The sequence below is a fragment of the Danio rerio genome, chromosome 18 (assembly GCF_049306965.1).
Source record: "Danio rerio strain Tuebingen ecotype United States chromosome 18, GRCz12tu, whole genome shotgun sequence".
In the NCBI taxonomy this organism is placed as follows: domain Eukaryota; kingdom Metazoa; phylum Chordata; class Actinopteri; order Cypriniformes; family Danionidae; genus Danio; species Danio rerio.
The window spans coordinates 8,477,854-8,497,500 of NC_133193.1; the positions used below are offsets into that span (position 1 = coordinate 8,477,854).

The 19,647-nt window shown below is 37.2% G+C and overlaps 3 protein-coding genes across 14 annotated transcripts in view; 1 reads left to right on the forward strand and 2 right to left on the reverse strand.

The window, feature by feature from the left end:
• LOC101882393 (uncharacterized) overlaps positions 1-19,647 on the reverse strand; it is a 771,022-nt gene that overhangs the window by 443,369 nt on the left and 308,006 nt on the right. The gene's annotated exons all lie outside the window — the stretch shown is intronic.
• Positions 1-19,647, reverse strand: part of caps2 (calcyphosine 2) — a 101,720-nt gene that overhangs the window by 66,574 nt on the left and 15,499 nt on the right. For 3 of the 5 annotated variants that reach the window (XM_073930269.1, XM_073930268.1, XM_073930272.1), the window contains exon 17: positions 9,190-9,254. In XM_073930269.1, coding sequence (XP_073786370.1) covers positions 9,190-9,254 — 65 coding nt within the window. Of the gene's footprint in view, positions 1-1,897; positions 2,094-9,189; positions 9,255-14,508; positions 15,045-19,647 lie in introns of those variants that run through there. The other 2 variants (XM_073930271.1, XM_009293433.5) reach the window with 2 other exon arrangements.
• cers3b (ceramide synthase 3b) lies at positions 698-19,211 on the forward strand. 8 transcript variants are annotated; one of them, XM_073928769.1, is made up of 12 exons: positions 698-895; positions 2,156-2,323; positions 2,516-2,633; positions 5,846-6,149; positions 7,959-8,572; positions 8,661-8,718; positions 10,889-10,939; positions 11,838-11,930; positions 12,443-12,571; positions 14,645-14,751; positions 14,832-14,985; positions 17,290-19,211. In XM_073928769.1, exons 8-12 carry the CDS (start codon positions 11,877-11,879, stop codon positions 17,395-17,397), a joined length of 552 nt encoding a protein of 183 aa, XP_073784870.1. In that variant the 5' UTR covers positions 698-895; positions 2,156-2,323; positions 2,516-2,633; positions 5,846-6,149; positions 7,959-8,572; positions 8,661-8,718; positions 10,889-10,939; positions 11,838-11,876; the 3' UTR covers positions 17,398-19,211.

Here is a 19,647-nt window from a genome sequence, read left to right on the forward strand (position 1 = left end):
AGTAAAAAAACATGAATATCATTTTCAACCGGTTCCAAACTATTGTCCAGCAAGAACCCTGTGGCATTTTGACAGGCTTAAGCTGATGCTTTTTTAATTCTATAAAACTGTTCATCTAATTTAGTGTAGGGATGCACAATATTGGACAAAATTTAAATTGCAGTTTTTTTTCTGCAAAATATATCACAAAGTGATTTCATAATCTTGCAAATGACAGGGGTCGCCCTTGGCTTGGACATACGGAAATCTGTACTTATATGGAAGAATCACATTCCTGAAATAGGTACCTAATACCTATATGTCATGCCATTTCCATGTATCAGAGTTCTATGTGGGACAATATGACCCTAGTTACACACCAAGGTCACAGGTTCAATTCACAGGTCATGTACACACAAGTATAAAATGATCAAGTATAGCATAGACAGCACTGCACCTGTCACTGTGAATTTACATCCATATGCCATGAGTGTAAATGTAAAAAAGAACTAAACACTCACTCTAAGTAAATGTCACAACAAATCAACCTATTTCTCTCATTCATCCTGTGAGTTATTAACCTTTTTATGGCAGTATTTCAAGGTTCACCTCCTCTGTGTCTAAACCTTTCTGTGACTCTACCTGCGGTGAATGTGGCCCCTCCCACATATCCAATTCACTGCCCCCCTTCAAGACACACACACTCAAGCGGTTCAATGAGCTCTTTGTGGAGGGTTAAGGTATGCAGTGTAAGTGTGTGTGAGAGAGTTTACTTGTTCTGTTAGTACCTAGCGGATTTACCTAGCAGACTGGGCACAGCTTGGTTAAAGGTGCGTGTGAGCGGAATTACAACAGATGAAAAAAAGGAGAAAGGTGTGTAAACACAAGAAACGGACAAACTTTAAGCGGATAGAAGGTATGGATGCTTTTGTTTCTGTTTGACGTGTGTTTCTTTGCAAGTCTTATGTGTGTGTTTGTCATGGTAACAATCAACAGTCACTACTTATTATAAGAATAGAGACAGTAACTTGAGAAGCTTTCGCTCCAACAAAACACTGCTTAAATCAGAGTCTTAAACTTTTATCTTAAGTGTAATGCAAAACCTTTTAGGGCTGTGTAGAGTTGTCTGCTCTCAAGACTTTACCTCTGGAACTAAAAAAGTGAGTCTGAATACATTGAAGTATAACTCTAGATCTGTATTTAAACTTTCAGCACTGAAATTCAACCACACTGAACTGAACTAAACTTCAACTCCGACTGGACTGACAGTTTCAGTCTACTAGAACTTCTATGTTATGCTGCTTTGACTATCTACATTGTAAAAGCGCTCTAAAAGTAAATATGACTTGAATTAAATTGAATATTGTAGTAGTATACTGCCAGTGGGACTCAATGTTCTCATATCTCCCATTCAAACTTATTTTAAACTCTTTTTCACACAGACATGCTCACTCTTTCAGCATGTTATTGTAGATTTTAGTATAACTGCATGCGAATTGCTTTTTATAAATAATGTCCTGTGAGTGTTTGTGGCAATATTGAACATGTTACATTTTCTTCATTAGAAATGGCTTCTGGGATCACAAAGACTGAACTCCTTTTCCTAAAAAGATATGGAGTTGAATAAGAAAATGCTTAAATGCTGAGAATGTTCCAGTAAAGCTGGCCGGTGTTTGTGTTGTTCATTTCTGCCTATTGTGCTCATGTAGGTATCCTATTACAGGAGCGACTGCACACTACAATAGCACAGAAAAATCGACCAAAATATTCTATTCACTTCAACTCAAATGGACATTTTCTTTCTATTCATCCATCTAACCATTGAATAGGAAAAATTCTATTGGTCATAAAAATGTTAGCCAGCCATTAATTTGTATGCAATATAATAAGCATAACATTGAGGAAGCGCGTTTATATGCAATTGTTATTACTTGTATTTATATTTAAAAATACTGTTCTCAATTTTTGGCAGCACAATGGCTTAGTGGTTAGCACTGTCACCTTACAGCAAGAAGGTCGCTGGTTCAAGTCCCAACTGGGCTAGTTGGCATCTCTGTGTGGAGTTTGCATGTTCTCCCCGTGTTTGTGTGGGTTTCCTCCGGGTGCTCCGGTTTCTAGGTGGATAAAAACATGTGCTAAATGAATCATGTAAAGTTGGCTGTTGTGTTATTTGCAGGGCGATGCTCAGTGAGTGGTTTTGGTGGGACCGGCTGTGGTTGCCGAGGCCGGTGACGTGGGCGGATCTACAGGACAGTGAGGGGTGTGTCTACGCACGTGCCTCCCACTTGTACATCATTCTACCTGTTGCAGTGCTGCTGCTCGGCTTAAGAGCATTATATGAAAGGTACACACTCCCGCACACACACAATCTAAATGACACTGACAAGACCAGCTTACATTAGCATTAAAGTACATGCTGGATTTGCTGATTAGTGCAGGTTTAGTGCTGGTGGACTGATGTTACTCATCAGCAAAATGAAGCTGGAAAAGCCAGTTGGCCAAGGAAGTTTATATTTGTTCTTTCTCCATTAAATAGGCTGATAGCAGTGCCACTCGCTCAGGCTCTTGGAGTTAAAGACAAAATTCGCAAGAGAGCATCACACAACCCACTACTGGAAACATACTACAGAACACACTCTAAACACCCAACACAGGTAACTACTGTCACCCATTTAAAGGGATAGTTCACCCAAAAATGAAAATACTGTCATCATGTACTCTCCCTCAAGTGGTTTTAAGCCTTTATATGTTTCTTTAGCAGGGCTGGAAATTAGGACCGCTTTGGTCACATATGCACATATGAATTTTATCAATGTGACCTCAAAATACATTTGGGAGTATCTGTGCGAGTGCAAAAATTGTTGCCTGTGACCGGTTTTAACTGCAAAAGGTTCACCGCGTGTGCATATTTAGGAGACATTCACGCAGAATGCATCTTTGCACATACAGTAATAGCAAGAAACGGTGCACTCAGGAATAGTTTTAAACAGTCGCTATGTAAAATTCCTACAGTAAACAAATCCCGCAAACCCTTCAAGCTCTTCTGATTGGCACACTGCTCTAGAACTGAACGCGAATGGATTGGTTAATTTCAGCTGTCAATCATTCAATCAATGCCTTCTGGCTTCAGGTGATGGGGAGCTACAGTCACGAAAATGCTAAGCACTGAAGTTGAGAGAAAGCACACTGACAGATTTTGTTTTAGAAACCACCTAAAGATACAAATAATGGCACATCTGATAAGTGATACATTATTCGAAGACTCACTGTAAAGTCTCTCTGATGGAGTGTTCAGGTAACAGTGTTTGCCACTGAATCTACACATTTTAAGAGAATCTATGAGATGTTCGATTTAATCCTTCATTTGATCATCAGGATGATTTCAGATGCAATAAGTCTGTTAATATAAAACTTGTGGTAATGGTCAAATAATTATTGGTGGGTGCGACAAAATTTTGGCTGGTACGACCACATTTTCACATTAGGAGCACCAGTGCTACCAAGCAAAAAGATTCATTTCGAGCCCTTTTTACTCTGTTGAACAAAGAAGAAATTTTGAAAAATGATGGTTGCTGGCACCCATTGACTTCTTTAGTAGGAAAAAAATACTATGGAAGTCAATGGGTGCCAGCTACCAGCATTTTTCAAAATTTCTTCTTTAGTGTTAAACTGAGGAAACTCAGGTTTGAGGATTAGTAAATGATGGCAGAGTTTTCATTTTTGGATGAACTATTTCTTTAATTTATTAAATCTTGGGCATGTCTGGTAGGGCTGGGTAGATAAACAATATTTTATCAAATCACGGTAAAGTTTATGATAAGCTCTGGATTTTATTTTAACCTATATTGATCTAAGAGCCACACAGCAGAGCCACACAGCAGAAATGTGCAACAATGGGAATCTAAAACTGTGTCGATATTAGAGAATTTTCAGCTACCGAACAATTATTGGCCTAAAATGTTAGGTCATTTAACGGACCCTCTAGTTTTTGTGGCTTCAGTCATTGTTGGGGAATTTTTTAAAATCTGGAAGCATTAAAGAGCCCATATTATACATGAAATAGGGTCATATCTTGGTTGTAAGGGTCTCCAACAACAGTTTAATATGCATGCAAGGTCAAAAAAACACTTTCATGGTCTTATAATCTGCATTTAATTTTACCTAATTATCCCAGCGACTCCCGTATGAATCGTCCAGTGATTCATTTGTTCCCAAACCCCTCCTTAGCGCGAAGCTAATCTGCGCTGATTGGACCAATGACAGTCTGTTGCGATTGGTCGACTGCCTTCAGTCAGAAAGTGAAAAGCCAAACAGCTAATCAGCAATATAAAAGTAATCACAGTTCACACACGCTCGATAGTGTAGGCGTGGATTTTAGCTGCCAGTGGGTCAATGTAAATACAGACTATGGACTTGAAAATTCAGACGACTAACTATTTTATTGAGCAAAAACTCCAAAAACAGTTGAGGAGATCTCCTAGCTTCTCACTCTGCTCTTTTCACAGACACACACACACATATTGCACACACACACGCACTTAACCCTGCTCCGGACGACAACGCGCGCACGCACACACACACACACACACACACACACACACACACACACACACACACACACACACACACACACACACACACACCTCCGGACGACAGCGCGCACACACGCACACACTTCTCCTCATCCACGGAGCTCCGTTAACAAAGCAGCACGCGTCGCGTTTTTAACGTGACTTTGCACGCGATAAGAGAATATAGCCAGTTAACCTGATACAGTACACGCGGTTACAAGTAACAAATCACAACTAAATACATTTGCAAGCTAGAGTAAACGAGGCAACTTTAATCGCACGTACTTACACTTGAGAAATGGAGGAAGAAAAATCCATCCTGACGTCCAGCATTAAGTTACTCTTTACTGATCCTTCCTTTAACAAACGCTGATGAAGTATTCTTTGTAGCATGTAGTTTCCAGAAGTTTCCAGTAGTTTCCAACTGCTTGGCTATAATGCTGAGGTTTCATCTTTGGGTAGAGACTCAATATATCCATCTGCAGTGTGACTTCAATCGACCGGCATGTTTGTGTGTGTGTGTGCGTGTGTTTGTGGGTGTGTGTGTGTGTCTGGGTTTCTGCGTCAGAGGGCGGGGCCTCAGGTTTGAAATCTCCCGGGTTTGCGCGTGCACGTGAATAACTTGGTTTCGTTCGTACGTCATGGCGAAACACCTAATGAATCAGTATCAAGGCGACTCGTTTGAAGCACTATGAGTCGACTCTTATATAGATGAATCAACAGTTTTAAACACTGTATTCTTACAGATTTAAGCCTTAGCTGGATACTTTACTTCACTTAGAGCTGTGTTACACACTACATGGAGGGGAATTTTCAAAAACCCATAATATGGGCTCTTTAACAACTTATATCGGAATATATATCATTATGGATTTTGGAAATGTGTGCATCAATGTGGAAAATAATTATCGTGGTTGCATTTCTGCCATATAGCCCAGCCCTGATGTCTGGTACTGTATATATTACACTCCAAAATCAGAAATAATTCAATTAATTTTGGGTAGAAAATATAATCCTTTACATGTAGAATTCAGAAATCCTTGTTATTAGCAATATCAGTGGCCATTAAGTGAATTCCAGCAAGTAACGTTTTTTCTGGGCTTGCACTTTAAAGGGATAGTTCACCAAAAATGTCAATTCTCACCATTTGCTCACACCGAAGTGGTTCTAAAGTTTAATGAATTTCTGAAGATTGCTGAAAAATGCATCGACAGTAGAAAGAAAAATACTACGGATGTCAATAGCTGCTTTTTTTCCCCAACATTCTTCAGCATATCTTCTTTTGTGTCCAACAGAAACTCAAACAGGTTTGGAACAAATGAAGGGTGAGTAAATGATGGCAGAATTTTCACTTCTGGTGCACTATTACTTTAACACGTACAGTATGAAGTCAGGAGTAAATGAGATTTAATGCCCCGATATACTCATGGTTTTCTGTTCTTTGATTAGCATTTAAAAATACAAATTAGCTTGGAATAGAAACCAAGCTTATGTGAAACTATAGTCTAAATTAATCCTTTATCTCTGTATGACACATAGACATTAAATAATATATCATTCATTCATTTATGCTCTTTCAGCCGCAACCCATCTCTGAGGGTGCTTTCACACCTGCCTTATTTAGTTTGATTGAATCGCACTAGAATTCGTTTCCCCTTTTGGTACGGTTCGTTTGGGCAGGTGAGAATACAGCAATCATACTCGAGTGCGCACCAAAAGCAGACCAAATAAGCGTACCGAGACCTGCTTGAAGAGGTGGTCTCGGTACACTTTCAAACGAACCCTGGAGCAGTTTGTGTTTGTGGTGAGAATATGATACGTACTAAAACAGGTCCAACCGCAAAAAGTACTGCGCGTTTTGGACTAATTCATCTGCCGTAGGCCGATGCGCTGTGCATTATAGGATATGGAGGAAAAATATTTATTGACAGCACTTTACCACAAAGAGCGGAAAACATTACCTGATGGATTGTTGGTAATATTTCCGCAAGATGACCATGTTGCAGCTTAGCTAAATGAATACACGCCTTCTCCTGAAGTGACGAGCGATGCATTAAAACACTGTTTTCCAGCCGCGGCCGTGCTTCATTTTCGTAATGTATAGTTTGTCTAAAGCAGGGATACAATCAGCCAGCGCAGTCGTCCCTCCAGAGTAAAAGGTTTTGTTTACCTGCGGGAGTTCACTGGCATTTTCCCACACGTGAATTCTGACCAATCAATAAGCAGTTTAGGGAATATGTTTAACAACATCTGGCCAATGAGAGATGGGGATTTTGTCAGGTGACAGCATTTTGGTTCGTTCGGACCAAAGCCAGCAGTGTGGTGTGAAATAGTGGTGGGCAAAGCGAGGCTTCATGAAACACTGAAACAGTCAAAGCAAATGTGTCGAAGCTTCGAAACGTTTCGAAACCCCACTCTACAGTGACATCTAGTGGTCAGTTTTTATGTATTGCACTGAAACAGTTGCAGCACTTAACAGTTTAGCAAATTGAGGTTTTAAAGCCCACTTTGTAACACTGGTCTTCAATTAATGTAGCGGAGCGGTTAAGGTGTCTGACTGCCGTCCGGGTATTGTAGGTTCGAATCCAGGCTAATACAGCCATTTTGAAATGCTTTAATACCAGTTGGTAATGCTTGCTCTTGAATCGTTTTGTTTCAACATTGGTCTGATATCCGAATAAACAATTTGTGAATAAATATGTCTTGTTTTGGTCTTAAAACAGGGTTGTTGCTAGATCAGAAACTGTGGCCTGAAGTTATCAAGAATTATTTATATTATTTATATTTTCCCATTTATTGTATTTTATTAACGTCTACCCAAACCCTAAACCAAACCATCACAGTACTGTAAAAATATAAATTATTGTTTTACAGTGTTACAAAAATGATGCTAAATTGATGGCGTAACTGCAGCTGTATCATATTTTGGCTACACAAAACAGAAACATGATAAAAACACATAAAACCATGATTTCGAAGTATTTGTGTAAGTCGGGATTCGAACCCAAAAAGTCATTTGATGCATAGTAACATGGTGCACATGCACAGTCTACTAGGCCATATGAAATGTGATTTGCCAGACCTTGGCAGCCAAATGGAGATTCGCCAGGTCTCGAAACGCTTCTAAGGGGATCAATGCTTCTAAGGGGTTTGAATCGCTTTAGTCACGTGACCAAGTGTTTCGAAACACTTTAGTCACGTGACTTGGGTGCTTCGAATCATGCTTCTGTGCAGCGTTCCGAAACACTGGCGCTTCGGGATCTCGACACTGTGTCGAAACGTCAGTTTCACGTCAGCCATTCCTAGTGTGAAAACGACCCAAAGACGGCAGAAGATGCAACAACGTATCATTTATTACCCTTGGTCCGGACCAAATGAAGCGAACTACAGATGTGAGAGCACCCTGAGAAACATCCACACTCACACTCATACACTACAGACAACTTAGCCTACCCAATTCACCTGTACCGCATGTCTTTGGACTGTGGGAGGAACCGGAGCACCCGGAGGAAACCCATGCGAACGCAGGGAGAACATGCAAACTCCAAACAGAAACGCCAACTGACCCAGCCGAGGCTTGCTTAAGAGGGCTAATAATAAAGACCTTAAAATAGTTTAAAAAAAATAAAAACTCTAATTCTTAAAACTCGAAGTACTCTAATACTCTAAAAACTTATTCTTACCAAAATAAATAATAATAATAAAAAAAAATTATAGGAAATACTGAGCAAAAATTCCTTGCTCTGTCAATCATTGTTTGGGAAATATTTAAAAAATAAAAAATTTAAATCACAGGAGGGCTAATAATTGTTATGCCAACTGTATGTCTTATTTCCTTGTACGTGTGCAGCCAGCACATTGTGTGTGTGTTTAGTATTGTTTGTGTGTGTGCTGTGCACTTAGGCGGATGTAAAAGGTGTGTGTAAAAAGCTGGGCTGGTCAGAAAGGCAGGTGGAGCGTTGGTTCCGCCAGAGGAGGAATCAAGACAGACCCGGAGTACAGAAGAAATTCAAAGAAGCCAGGTATATTTGCACACACTCTCTTAAACAAACTCATGATGACTGATGTGTGTGTTTGTCGTTATTATTAAGTCATATTTCCTTTCTGTAGCTGGCGGTTTGCCTTTTATCTGTGCTCGACTTTTGGAGGAGTACTGGCTCTATATGATGTAAGTATATTTTGTTCTTGTAGTTCGAAACCCAGCCCTCACTGAGAAAGGTCCTGAAATTGTCCTATACACAAGCTCATTTGTCCTCATTTTGACCGCTATGCCATAATAAACTGTTAACAAATACCTATGAAAATAACCCATCAAAGAAGGCTTTAAAACCAAGTGGAACCATGGCTAATTCTCAATATGCGTTCTTATCTTATATATATATATATATATATATATATATATATATATATATATATATTTTTTTTTTTTTTTTTTTTTTTTTTTTTTTACTTCAAAAATTGTTTTTACTATTTGTCAACTACACGTGTAAAGACCTCAGACTGTATCTGAACATCTAAATGACCTCCAAACAACTGTGTGCGAGTGTGTGTGTGTTACAACACATGCAGGGATTCTCAGAAGAGGCCTTGATTCAGTGTGTGTGTAATGCCTTAGGGCTAATTAGTAACATTTTCCCACCTGTGAACAGCTCCAGTCTGATAGAAAGATCCAGAAACAGGCACAATAACAGGCATGAACAGGCCCTGCACACACCCAAACACAGATATTAACATTATTTTGTTGTTGTTAGGACAAACAGTGCTATTATCGTACTAACTGTCCTTATTGAACTTAAGCATGTAACCCCATATAGTTTCATCCTTAATTTGCTCTGAGAATTGTGGGTAGGCTCTTATTGATTGAGTTGTGAAGAAACTAAAATATATCAAGTTAATAAAAAAAAGATTAACAAAGATGGGTGAAATTGTAAGCCTATATGCCATAAACAATTATATGTTATTAATTTAAATATTCATTCATTCATTCATTTTCTTGTCGGCTTAGTCCCTTTATTAATCTGGGGTCGCCACAGTGGAATGAACCGCCAACTTATCCAACAAGTTTTTACTCAGCGGAAGCCCTTCCAGCCGCAACCCATCTCTGGGAAACATCCACACACACATTCACACACACACTCATACACTACGGACAATTTAGCCTACCCAATTCACCTGTATCGCATGCTGTCTTTGGACTGTGGGGGAAACCGGAGCACCCGGAAGAAACCAACATGCTACTAGTTTGCGAGTGTATTTCATTACTACTAGATTAAGTTGGCTCTTTTGAGTTAACAAAATTAGTTTTAAGTGTAAACACAAGTAAAATGAGTACACAGCTGCCTTAAAAGAGTACATAAGTTTTCTGTGTTTGTACTGTCAAATATACAAGTGAATTTTAGATATACTGATAGTTTACTACACTTTTTTTAGTTAGACGTTTGCTCCAAGTTTTGTAAGTAGTTAAATTTCATGTATATTTGTATGTTTTATTTTAAGTGACCAAATTATGATTTAATATATTATTTTGAAACCCCAAAGTTGATTTGCAACCACATAAACAGGAACATAACGTTACCAACCGAACTCATAAAACAACTACAAACCAAGTATGTTCAGAAATAGTCCATTATTACTAAAATATTGAGTATTGTGTACAATATACTGTAAACTATTGAGTAATATAAGTTAAATAGTTTTCTGTCAGATTAAGTAGATAAGCACATTAAGTTACTGAAGACTGAATGCATAAAGTAAGTTAACTTAACTTGTTAGTTTCTTATTTTGTAGCTTAGCACACTTGAATAAACACTTAATTATAATGAATATTACGTCAGCTCTTTATATTTAAGTGAATTTGTTGTTCCTGAACCTTTAATGTAACAATAAAACAAATGAAAACGTTCACAGCTGTGATTAATATCGATGTTTAACGGCCATGAATGGAGTAGCATATGGCTGTTTATACAACAGCTCAAACATAAAACATAATGATAGCTTACCTTTGAAAGTGAATTTAACCAGTTAATTGAGTATTTCGCCAAAGAATATTTGTTTACAAACAAAGGAGCCGAAACAAAATCGACAGCATCGAGTGTTTTTCCATTGCTAAATGAATCATGTTTCGATCGTAAGAATGATTCAAGCGTTTACTGGCTTGTTTATGATTCAACCGACTCAGTGGTTCACTCACTCGCCGTCATCTATCGGCGTAACAATGCAACTTCATTGAAAAATCCCCTACTGGGATCGAAATTTTGTAGTCTTTGTTATATTTTTTGATAGTTTTGGGTTATAAAATACAGATGAATAAATGTGAATGTTATTGTTTTGTTCAACAGAAACCATGGTTTTATGATCTACGTGAAGTGTGGGCGAAATTTCCCAAACAAGTAAGTGTGCTTATGGAATTTAATGCAAAATGGCGGATACATTTGAAGCATTTACTTTACCTGCAATAGTACACAACAAATGTGCGATTTACCGTGAACCATTTTTAATGTAAAATACATAAAATAATCCAAAATGCTTAAATGTGGTAGGGAACATTTGATTGTAACTAATTGTTGCTCAATGTTGAACTTTTTAAACCATTAACCAAGCTGGCAATAACTGAGTTCACCATTTTTTTATGTTATTATAAAAAATTATATATTATTATCATTATTTTTTTTTCTTGCTTTAAGTTACCTCAATATGCAAACCCCAAACCAGATACCACAAGTTAAATTAAACTGGAATAAAGCGAGGCAGTGGTGCAGTAGGTAGTGCTGTCGCCTCTCAGCAAGAAGGTCGCTGGTTCGAACCTCGGCTCAGTTGGCGTTTCTGTGTGGAGTTTGCGTGGGTTTCCTCCGGGTGCTCTGGTTTCCCCCACAGTCTAAAGACATGCGGTACTAAATTGTGTGTGTGGATGTTTCCTAAAGAGGGGTTGCGGCTGGAAGGGCATCCGCTGTGTAAAAACTTGCTGGATAAGTTGGCGGTTCATTCCACGGTGGCAACCCCGGGTTAATAAAGGGACTAAGCCGACAAGAAAATGAATGAAGGAGTTCTGGAATAACCCGTACATAAAGCTACAGTTTCAAAAGTCAAATAACAGTAAATTGATAAATTTAAAATACATACATACACACACACTCTCTCTTTCTCTACTTAGGAGAGTGAAAACCCGTTCTGAATATTTGCATGAGGTTTTTTTTTGAAAGGTTGTGTTTGTGCAAGCGTGTTTGTCTGGCGTTTGGTGTTTAAATGTGTTTGTTTTGTGTGTGTGTGTGTGTGTGTGTGTGTGTACAGTCATTGCTGGACTCTCAATACTGGTATTACATCACTGAGATGAGTTTTTATGGTTCTTTACTGTTCAGTGTGGCTGCAGACGTAAAACGGAAGGTAAGAAGACATCTATATATCAGTATTTCCATTGCCTCAACACATCATTTCATTATCGTTATCACTTAAATGATTATGCGTGAAGATATCAGTAGTCAAGTAGTAGGTCAAAGATCCTCAACTCTCTTTATCAACAAGCCTACAGGTAGCAGTTCTAATGTCATCAAACACCAAGAAAGTTGTTTTGCTTACATCTATCATAGTAATTATCACAATAGTTAACTAGAAGTATGAACTATTAATAACTGAGAATATGATGTCACAGTATCTTAAAAGATTAGTCTATCTAAGCTAGGCAAGTTTATATATATAGCACATTTCATACACAGTGGTAATTCAAAGTGCTTTACATAAACAAGAATAACAGAAACAAGAAAATAACAATGATAAAAACAGAATAAAATGTGTTAAAACAAGTTTTATAGGAATAAAAAAGAAAAGAAAGACATAAAAGTGCAATCTAGATACAGTCAGCTCTACTTCTCTCTCTCTGTGTGTGTGATTGTGTTTAGGATTTTAAGGAGCAGCTGGTGCATCACTGGGCCACTTTAACACTCCTGTCTTTCTCATGGTGTGCCAACTACATCCGTATTGGCACCCTGGTAATGCTGGTGCACGACACGTCTGACGTCCTGCTCGAGGTGAGAGAGAAATAGTGAAAAAAGATTAGATGTCTTTAAATTCTTTGTTCATTTACTTACTGCCAATATTAAATTACTTTATTTATTATTATTCACAATAAACTTTTTTTTACATTTATCGACATTTTAATTCTTCATTTGTAACAGAGCAAGGATTTAATTCCACAGTATTTTCTATTAAACATTTTTTTTTCCTGCGGAAATAATTTATTTTAGTTTGGCTGTGTGTGCGTGTATGTGTGTGTGCGTGTGTGTGTGTGTGTGTGTATGTATATATATATATATATATATATATATATATATATATATATATATATATATATATATATATATATACACACACACATATACATACATACATATATATATATATATATATATATATATATATATATATATATATATTAGGGTTGTCACGATACCATTAATTAATCTTACAATACTATATCAGCTGAAGTATTATAATACCAATTAGTAATGCGATACTGTAATTCATAAGTCAAATTATAAAGAAAATTGGCATAAAAATACTATATTTTCTGTTATAATAGACCTACTTAAATTTAACTTATAATTCCCTTAAGGCTAAATAGTATTTTGTAGATAACTGACCAACAAAAAATACTTTAAAATAAAGATACAAACTATACTGAATAAAATTTGTTACAAAATAGCATTTTCTTAACAAAATCAGGCTATATAAAGTGGTCAAAAATTATTTCAATGTTTTCTGTTGCTATTTTGGGTTTTTCATCTATTCTTTTTTTCAGTCTTATCAGGTAACAATGCAAAGTAGTTCAAAATTTCACTCAGTCATTCTTTTAAAGAGATTATTGCGGTCGCTAATAAATCATATTAACAGGGACAGAAATGAACCGATTCAGATGTGCATTCGAACTGAAGCGTTAGAAAAGATGCAAATGGCTACCATAAAAGTCACGAATTCTACAGTTTTTCTACACAGCTCCACAGACTATTCAAATATTGTTGCACAAATGTGTGAGCAATTTAGTGACTTTAATAACGGTACTACTGTTTACAAACTACAGTGGCACCGCCAGTATTATTGGAGCCATAGTATTGCGATATTACCATAGTACCGGTAAACCGTGCAACCCTAAAATATATTTATTTATTATTTTTTGTTAACAGCTAATGTCAATATTATTAGCTCCCTTAAGAAATTATGTATTTGTAAGTTAATCTAATTAAGCTAATTACTGTCATCATGGCTAAACCAAAATAATTTAGTTATAAGAAATTAATCATTAAAAATTTTATGTTGATAATGCCGCAGTGGGTAGGGCTGTCACCACAAAGCAAGAAGGTTGCTGGTTCAAGTCTCTGCTAGGTCAGTTGGCATTTCTGTGTGGAGTTTGCATGTTCTCCCCGTGTTGGTGTGGGTTTCCTCCGGGTGCTCCAGTTTCCCCCACAGTCCAAAGACATGCATTATAGGTGAATTGGGTACGCTAAATTGTCCGTATTGTATGTGTGTATGTCCTGGTCCTCCAGATTGGGGGTTGAGGGTTCGGCTAACAACTCGCCTCATAAAAACTAGATGTTACAAAACCCCAATGTAAGGAGGCAGCTAAAAATCAACTTCAATAATAATGGCTCTGGGAGTAAGTAAGTAAGCTTGTGTGTGTCAGAAGTTCATATTAATTTAAATTTGGCTATTACCGTCAGCGCAATAGCCAAGTGGTTAGCACGCTGACATATGGTGCAGTAGCACTTCTCGAGGACATTTCCCGACCCTACCCCCTCTCTCTCTCCCATTTCATTTCCTGTCTAAAATACTGTCCTATCCTGTCAATAAAGGCAAAAAGGCCAAAAATAAACCTTTAAAAAAATAATACATAATTGACTATCATCTGATGTTTTAAAGCGTGACATTTCAATATGGTCAATAAAAGCAGTCACTAAAATAAGCACTATTTACTCAAATGTGCTTTTTATTTAAATTCATAATAGTATTTCACAATATTGTGAATACAGTATTTTGAATAATAATATTAGTTATTTGATTCTTGTTAGATTAGTATTAAAGTTTGTCTTTAATCTGTTTCCTCCTAGTCTGCTAAAATGTTCAATTACGCCGGATGGGAGACGACCTGTAACAGTGTCTTTGTGGTGTTCGCGCTGGTCTTCATGGTAACCAGACTAATTATCTTCCCTTTCTGGTGAGTGTGTGACAGAGGTTAATGCGCGGGAGACCTCAGGGTTAAGTGTGTTCATTGGCGTGTCTCTGTGGTGTGTGCAGGCTGATTCACTGTACGTGGGTTTATCCTCTGGACCAGTTTGAACCCTTTTTCGGCTATTATTTCTTTAACGCCATGCTTATGGTGCTGCTGTTTTTGCACGTGTTCTGGGCCTCCCTCATCCTCCGCATGGTCAAAAAGTTTCTCTTTGGGAATGTAAGTATGATGTACTTCACATGTACGATCACACTGGTGTCATCAGCCTTGGCTGGTCCCTAAAGCATACAATCACACTGATGTGATTATAACGTTTAGAACACATCAACAACTGCATAAATTCAAATGTGACAGCACAGAAAGAGGTGTGCATCGTCATAAATCACAATTTATCTACGGTTGCAAACAAATAGCATTTATTTTAGGTTTCAGACATTCAAATACACATACCTACAATCAAAACATACATTTAATGTTTGTAAAACACACGCAGATTCACGTAAAATGCACACGGTTTATATTACTAGAATGTTTTCTTTTCTCTATTCCTCTCCCAGCTAAACAGTTGCTTACCTTCATATATTTCGGAAGAAAATTCTGAATAAACATGACATAATCGTAATATATGTTCTATCACATATTTGAGAGTCGGAGTATCATAATTTCACAATTATAATTACAACATTTGTCAATATTTACAGAAAAGTGCAAAAAAAAAAAAAAAAACGACATTTACATAAATTATTGGGGCTGGTGGGTCACGTGATAAACTTGACGAGTTGCCATGGGCTCTTTAGAACGCAATGGATTCTAAATAATGGGCTGCGTCCGAAATAACCTACTACTTAGTATGTACTGCATTTGAGTGTAATGTACTACTCTGCCGTAAAGTACATGCAATACAGTATGAATGTCGGTAGTATTGATGAAATTCAGACGTACTAAATCTGGCATTTTGACATTATCATGTGACCTACACGTGTCGCTTCACTCCCATTCATTCTCCTGTGGTGCATCATGGGACAGCATAGCAGTTTTTTGAATTCTTTGAATTCAGACATACTGATTTTAGCGTACTACATAGTATAGGGTTGGACCAATAAACGATGCCATCGTCCATCGCCGATGACCAATATACAACAAGATGCTGAGCTGGCATCACCGATCCTCTGGCCCGCTCCTGTCGCAATCCCGCTCACAAAAAAATATACACTAAGGCCCCGTTTACACTAATACGTCTCATTGTTAAAATGGCATTTTAGAACGAAAATGATCCACATCCACACCATGTTTTACCAAGCATTTCTGAACAGCCCTCCGTCCGCTGAAAACGGACATCACATTGACCACACACACACACAGCTACACATTGTCATGCGCTCCTCTGAGCTTCAAAGAGCAGTGCACGTTGGACAGTTTATCAAGGCTGGATCGCGTCTCGCTATAGTTGTTGAAGTTCCAGGAGTCTCTATGCATTTGCAGGACTCATAATGCCCGCAAACGAGTGATAATCTCCCGGAAATCTCCCCGGATCCCTCCTCGCTCTTCAGACACGTCAGACCCCCCCTTCCCCCGCTTTTTATATGATGATGTTGCCATACGATGCCAAATTGGTCGACATTGCCCAACTCTAATATAGTATAAAAGTATGCAATTTCAGATGCAGCTATGGTCACAAAAAACACACAGGACGGTCAGCTGGAGTATAAATTAAATAGGGGTTAAAAAAGTAGTTTGAACAAACAGCATATATATATATATATATATATATATATATATATATATATATATATATATATATATATATATATTTTTTTTTTTTTTTTTTTTTTTTTTTTTTTTTACTAAGTTTTGAGGTTTTGTGCTTCTTTAATTTAATATTATTCTAATATATAAAAATACACTTGAGTGTTTCTTTTTTTTTTAGTTTGTGTCAGTAGATTTTAATTCCACTAAATAGGCTATTTTTTCTTTGAAGAGTTTTTTTCTCCTGCACTGAGCCATAAATAAAGCAATTTTATTCATATCTGTATTTTGAAGGTTTTTACAGACAGATGTTAGACTATAGGATGATTTACATTTTGTTTTACATTTTTCTTTTGGTGTGTAATATGTTGCAATATTTTCTGAATTATGATGTAATAAAGATTCCCAAAATCCTCTCTGTAAAAACATCTGACTATCAATTCTATGTAAGGTAAATTAACAAATCTACTATATGAACACAAATTGGTGCATACAAAAACCTGGGAATGAGAAATATGGAGATTTTTATGTATTTATTTTTTTTGCAATTCAGCATTTCAGTAGTTTTACTGTTTCGTTCTTTTATTAAACATCAACAATCAATCACAGAATAATTATTTTCTGGCAGTAGCAGCAATAATAATTACTATAAAACATTTGTTTTAGTTCCTCCTAGATGTTATTATTATATTTAATCTTTCCTTCCACAATGGTAAACCCACACATTTATGCAGAATGTTCGGTTTAATGAAATGATTAATTTGTCTTTCTGTTTAGCTGAAGGGTGATGAGCGCAGTGATGAAGAGGAGGATGAGGGATCTGAGGAAGAATACACACATGCATACACTAATGGATCTGGGAATGGATTGTCTAATGGCCATTGACACAAATGCAGATCTTCCACAAATAGCCCTTTTGATGCCATGCATGCATATATGTCCATATTGGACACGTGATTCATCTGTGAACTTTTGTATAGCTTTTTATATTAAAGTTTGTACATGTACAGATATTATGGAAGAAAATCTATACAAATTATCACAAGAGTTAAAAGACATTTAAAAATTAGATAGTAGATCGACAGACGACAAAAAGACAGATAGATGGATGGATACAGTTGATCGAAAGTCACCTGAAAAAATGGACGGGTGGATGGATGGAAGGATGGATGGATGGATGGATACAGTAGATCGACAGACAGCGAAAAGATGGATGGATGGATTGATGGATATAGTAGAATGACAGACACTGAAAAGATAGATGTATGGATGGATAGTTGATTGACAAACACTGAAAAGATGGATGGATGGATGGATAAATGGCTGGATGGATGGATACAGTAGATTGACAGACATTGAAAAGAAAGATGGATGGCTAGATGGATACAGTAGATCAATAGACACAAAAAATAAAGATGGATGGTTGGATGGATGGATGGATGGATGGATACACTAGATCGACTGACACCGAAAATATGGTTGAATGGATACTGTAGATCAATAGACACAAAAAAAGTAAGATGGGTGGTTGGATGGATGGATACAGTAGATCGACAGACACTGAAAAGAAGGATAGATGGATGGATAAACTAGATCAACAGACACCGAAAAGATGGATGGATGGATGGAGAGATGGAAGGATGCAGTAGATCAACAGACAACAAAAAGAAAGATGGATGGATGGATGGATGGATGGATACACTAGATCCACAGACACAGAAAAGAAAGATGGATGGATGGATACAGTACATCAATAGACACAAAAAAGTAAGATGGATGGTTGGATGGATGGATACAGTAGATCAACAGACACCAAAAAGATGGATGGTGAATGGATGGATACACTAGATCAACAGACACCAAAAAGAAGGATGGATAGATGGATACACTAGCTCGACAGACACCAAAAAGAAGGATGGATGGATAGATGGATGGATATACTAGATCGACAGACACCGAAAAGAAGGATAGATGGATGGAGTAGATCGACAGACACCGAAAAGAAGGATGGATGGATAGATGGATGGATATAGTAGATCGACAGACACCGAAAAGAAGGATAGATGGATGGAGTAGATCGACAGACACCAAAAAGAAGGATGGATGGATGGATGCAGTAGATCGACACACTGAAAAGAAGGATAGATGGATGAATGGAAACAGTAGATCGACACACTGAAAAGAAGGATAGATGGATGAATGAATGGAAACAGTAGATCGACACACTGAAAAGAAGGATAGATGGATGAATGAAAACAGTAGATCGACACACTGAAAAGAAGGATAGATGGATGAATGGAAACAGTAGATCGACACACTGAAAAGAAAGATGGATGGATAATTATCACTAGATTTAAAAGACATTTTTAAAATTGAAATAGTTTGGTTAGTTGTTAGTTAAAAGTTGCATTAATTTGATCATAAATACAGTAATAACTGTATTATTTTAAAATATTACTACAATTTTAAATAGCTGCTTTTAATTTGAACATGTTAAAAATTGTACTTTATTCCATTGGTGTCTAAGCTGAATTTTCAGCATCATTACTAAGTCTACAAGGTCACATGATGCTTTGGAAATCAATGAACCTGATAGGTTGATTTGATGGTCAAGAAAAATCAGAAACTGTTCAATACTTTTGTGTAAACTGTGAAACATTTCTGTGTAATTCTTTAATAATAAAAAAGCAACAAAATAAATGTCTTAACTGTCACTTTGTTTCTTCTTGCTGAATAAAAATCTTAATATGATAACATCTGAATGGTTATCACTGTCGCCTCACAGCAAGAAGGTCACTGGTTTGAGTCCCAACTGGGCCAGTTAGCATTTCTGTGTGGAGTCTCCGTGGGTTTCCTCCGGGAACTACGGTTTCCCCCACAGTTCAAACACATGCGGTATAAGTCAATGGGGTAAACAAAACTAGCCGTAGTGTTTGGGTGTGTGTGTGAATGTGAGAGTGTATGGGTGTTTTCCAGTACTGGGTTGCTGAAAGGGTGTAAAACATATGCCGGAATAGTTGACGGTTAATTACGCTTTGGCGACCCCTGATAAATAAGGACAAAGCTGAAGGAAAATGAATGAATGTACACTGTATGATGTTACAACTAAAGCTTTGTGTCATTTCAAGTATAAAA

Coding starts and splice junctions, on each gene's coding strand:
- cers3b (XM_005158997.6), top strand. CDS start 2,160: ATGCTCAGTGAGTGGTTTTGGTGGGACCGGCTGTGGTTGCCGAGGCCG. Junction 8,573..8,660: donor AAGAAATTCAAAGAAGCCAG/GTATATTTGCAC, acceptor TCCTTTCTGTAG/CTGGCGGTTTGCCTTTTATC. Junction 11,931..12,442: donor CTGCAGACGTAAAACGGAAG/GTAAGAAGACAT, acceptor GATTGTGTTTAG/GATTTTAAGGAGCAGCTGGT.